Source organism: Octopus bimaculoides, chromosome 3, assembly GCF_001194135.2.
Source record: "Octopus bimaculoides isolate UCB-OBI-ISO-001 chromosome 3, ASM119413v2, whole genome shotgun sequence".
Classification (NCBI taxonomy): Eukaryota; Metazoa; Mollusca; class Cephalopoda; order Octopoda; family Octopodidae; genus Octopus; species Octopus bimaculoides.
Window position 1 is genome coordinate 119,217,539 of NC_068983.1, and position 2,817 is coordinate 119,220,355.

At 35.7% G+C, this 2,817-nt stretch overlaps 1 protein-coding gene across 1 annotated transcript in view; it reads left to right on the forward strand.

Annotated features, from left to right (window-relative positions):
- Nucleotides 1–1,855, forward strand: part of LOC106875052 (uncharacterized) — an 11,052-nt gene extending 9,197 nt beyond the window's left edge. The window contains exon 2 of the mRNA XM_052966782.1: nucleotides 1,813–1,855. Within this exon, the coding sequence (XP_052822742.1) occupies nucleotides 1,813–1,855 (43 nt within the window). The remainder of the gene's footprint in view (nucleotides 1–1,812) is intronic.
- The last annotated feature ends 962 nt before the right edge of the window (nucleotides 1,856–2,817 follow it).

Here is a 2,817-nt window from a genome sequence, read left to right on the forward strand (position 1 = left end):
AATATTTATTCCATTGGTCTTTTTGCCAAATTGCTAAGTTACAGGTACATAAACGCAACAATATCTGTTGTCAAGCGATGGCGATGACAAATACACACACACACACACACACACACACACACACACACATATGAATATATATATACAGTGGGCTTCTTTTAGTTTCCCTCTACCAAATCCATTCACAAGGTCTTGGTCGGCCCGAGGCGATGGTAAAAGACATTTTACCCAAGGTACCACGCAGTGGGTTTGAACCCGGAACCATGTGATTGAGAAGCAAGTTTCTTTCCACACAGCCACGCCTGCGCCTATATATGTGCATGCGAGCGCGCGCGTGTGTGTGTGTGTGTGTGTGTGTGTGTGTGTGTGTGTGTGATTATCATACAAATCAATATTTGTACAAGATTCATTAAATAGACTAAACTAACAGCATTACAACTATACACCCTCCGTATGGCTTTCGAATAACTTTCATTTAGTAATATTTTTTGCTTTATTTTAACATGCATTCATTCGCTAAATTTATTACCTACAGTGTAAGCGATGAGTTCTTGGCGATACGAACCAACAACTGACCTGTCGGAGATATTTTTAGGAGCAATAGATTTTACGTTAGCACGTGGTAATCAATGTGCAGAAAAGGATTATAGTCCAATAAACCTAGCCGCTGGTACTATGTCATTGTTGTTATTGTTTAGCCGCAGGTGAATCATAATTAAGCAGACTTATGATTGAAGGCTATCAGCCACCACCATCCTGTCTTTTTAAGAGTTTCTAAAATTATATTAACTAATGTATGGGTTGCGTTATCATACAATTGGATGTGATTTGATCAAATCTGGTTGTCGTTTCTAGCATATCATGCATCCAACAGGGACTCCCATGTTGGCTTGTCTTACGTGAAATCACTTGTCAATGGACAATGAAACCACTTATCTATATTTCATAGACCTCGAAATTGTGAAGCAAGATTTGAACACAGAATAAGGTAGAACTTCAATCATTTAATATAATATTATATATTCTACCTCAGTACGTCTTGTAGGTCACTGATTTGTCAATCATTAGCATAAATCGTTAATGTTTGTCGATTGATTTCGAAATATTTTTAGATGACAACATGAAATGACACGCACACTATTAAAGCTTTCTCATTTCCTGCATTTATTTGCTAATATTGTTTGTTTTCCTTTTCTTTCTTTTTTTAAAATCTTCATTCAATCGATTTGTAACAGATGATCTGTCACTACAAATATTTCCGTCAATTACTTCACCATCAATATACTTCCGTTTCTCTTTGACTGCTCTCAACCAGTAAATCCACGCAAAGTATATTCCTTCGTTTGATCAGATATTCATTTTATTTTATCTTCGTTGACTATTCCTTTCGAAAATCTCAATTTCCATTTACTACCAACTACTTTTGTGTCGATGGTTCATAGATTAGATCAACGATTTTAGTCTGCACATACGTCGCATGGTCGTTCTGATTAACTGGTTCTTCATTTCGTTCAGCATAATAATGTGAAAATTAGTTTTCTATTTTTGAAACAAGCCAAATCGAAGAAATATTCATATCGCATAAATTTGGATATAGATGATTCATTGATAGAAGGTTCGTTCGACTTTTATAGTACTGCACAGTAACTCATTGAACTTACAACACTATGATAATGATATTTCATCGGCCCTGGCAGGATGGGATGAAATGCAAAATTGACCCGAGATTTGAACTCAAAAGTTAGTGATTTCGTACGATTATTCGGTACTGAAAAATATAAATTTTATTCTTTTATCTTTTAATTGTTTCAGTCATTTGACTGCAGCCATGAAGAACTTTTATCCAAATGAATAGACCACAGTATTTATTTTTTTAAAAACCCGGTACTATCAGTCTCTTTTACCGAACCGCTGTTACGGGAACGTAAATACACCAAGACCGGTTGTCAAACAGTGGTGGTAGACAAACACAAAAACAGGCTTCTTTCAGTTTCCACCCACCAAAGTGAATGTCTTCTACTATAGCCCAAAGTTATAGCAGAAGACAGTCGCTCAAGGTGCTATGCAGTGGGACTGAACTCGGAACCAATGTGGTTGGAAACTTCTTACCACACAGCCACGCTTGCTTTGCAAAGCGATTTAACCCATAGAGAGTATTCTTGATCCCTTCTTAGAACCCGAATTCAGTCATGTGACCACTACCCAGAATTTCTTTCTTTACTAGTTCACATCTGGAGCGAAAAGAAGGAAAAGGTAAAATTAATTTTTTTGGTGCTAAAAAGTAAAATTTTCATCCATTTATCCATACCAGTGCTTTAAAATTTAATTAAATTATTTTTAAAAGGTTACGTAATTAAGTAGACTAGCACCTATATATATATATATATATTTTTTTTTTTTTTGGTAGAATAAAGCTTCAATTCATTTTAAAAAAATTATTACCCAAGAAAACTTTTCACGCTTTCATTCACTCTCAGGATGGCAATAGAGCCACGTAGTTCAATTTTCTCTCTACTTTCCCGGCCCTTTGCAACAAAAAGCTTCGCAGATATGGAGAGCATTATCATTCTTGGAAAAGAGAAGCCAAAGCTTGAACTGAAAATCACAACCAAAGTGGGTAGAAAGGAATGTCATTGTTATTTTGGTTCCAAGTACTATGAATAGTACGAGTGGATGATGGGATGTCCCATCCTGAACAAAAAAAATTCGATTGAATCATTTTCATTTTTGGATGTCTATAAAAACATATTGGATTTAGATGGACTGAAATGCAAGCCGAAATTAGTTTGTGCCGCAGAGTTTGCAAAGCAAGTGTCA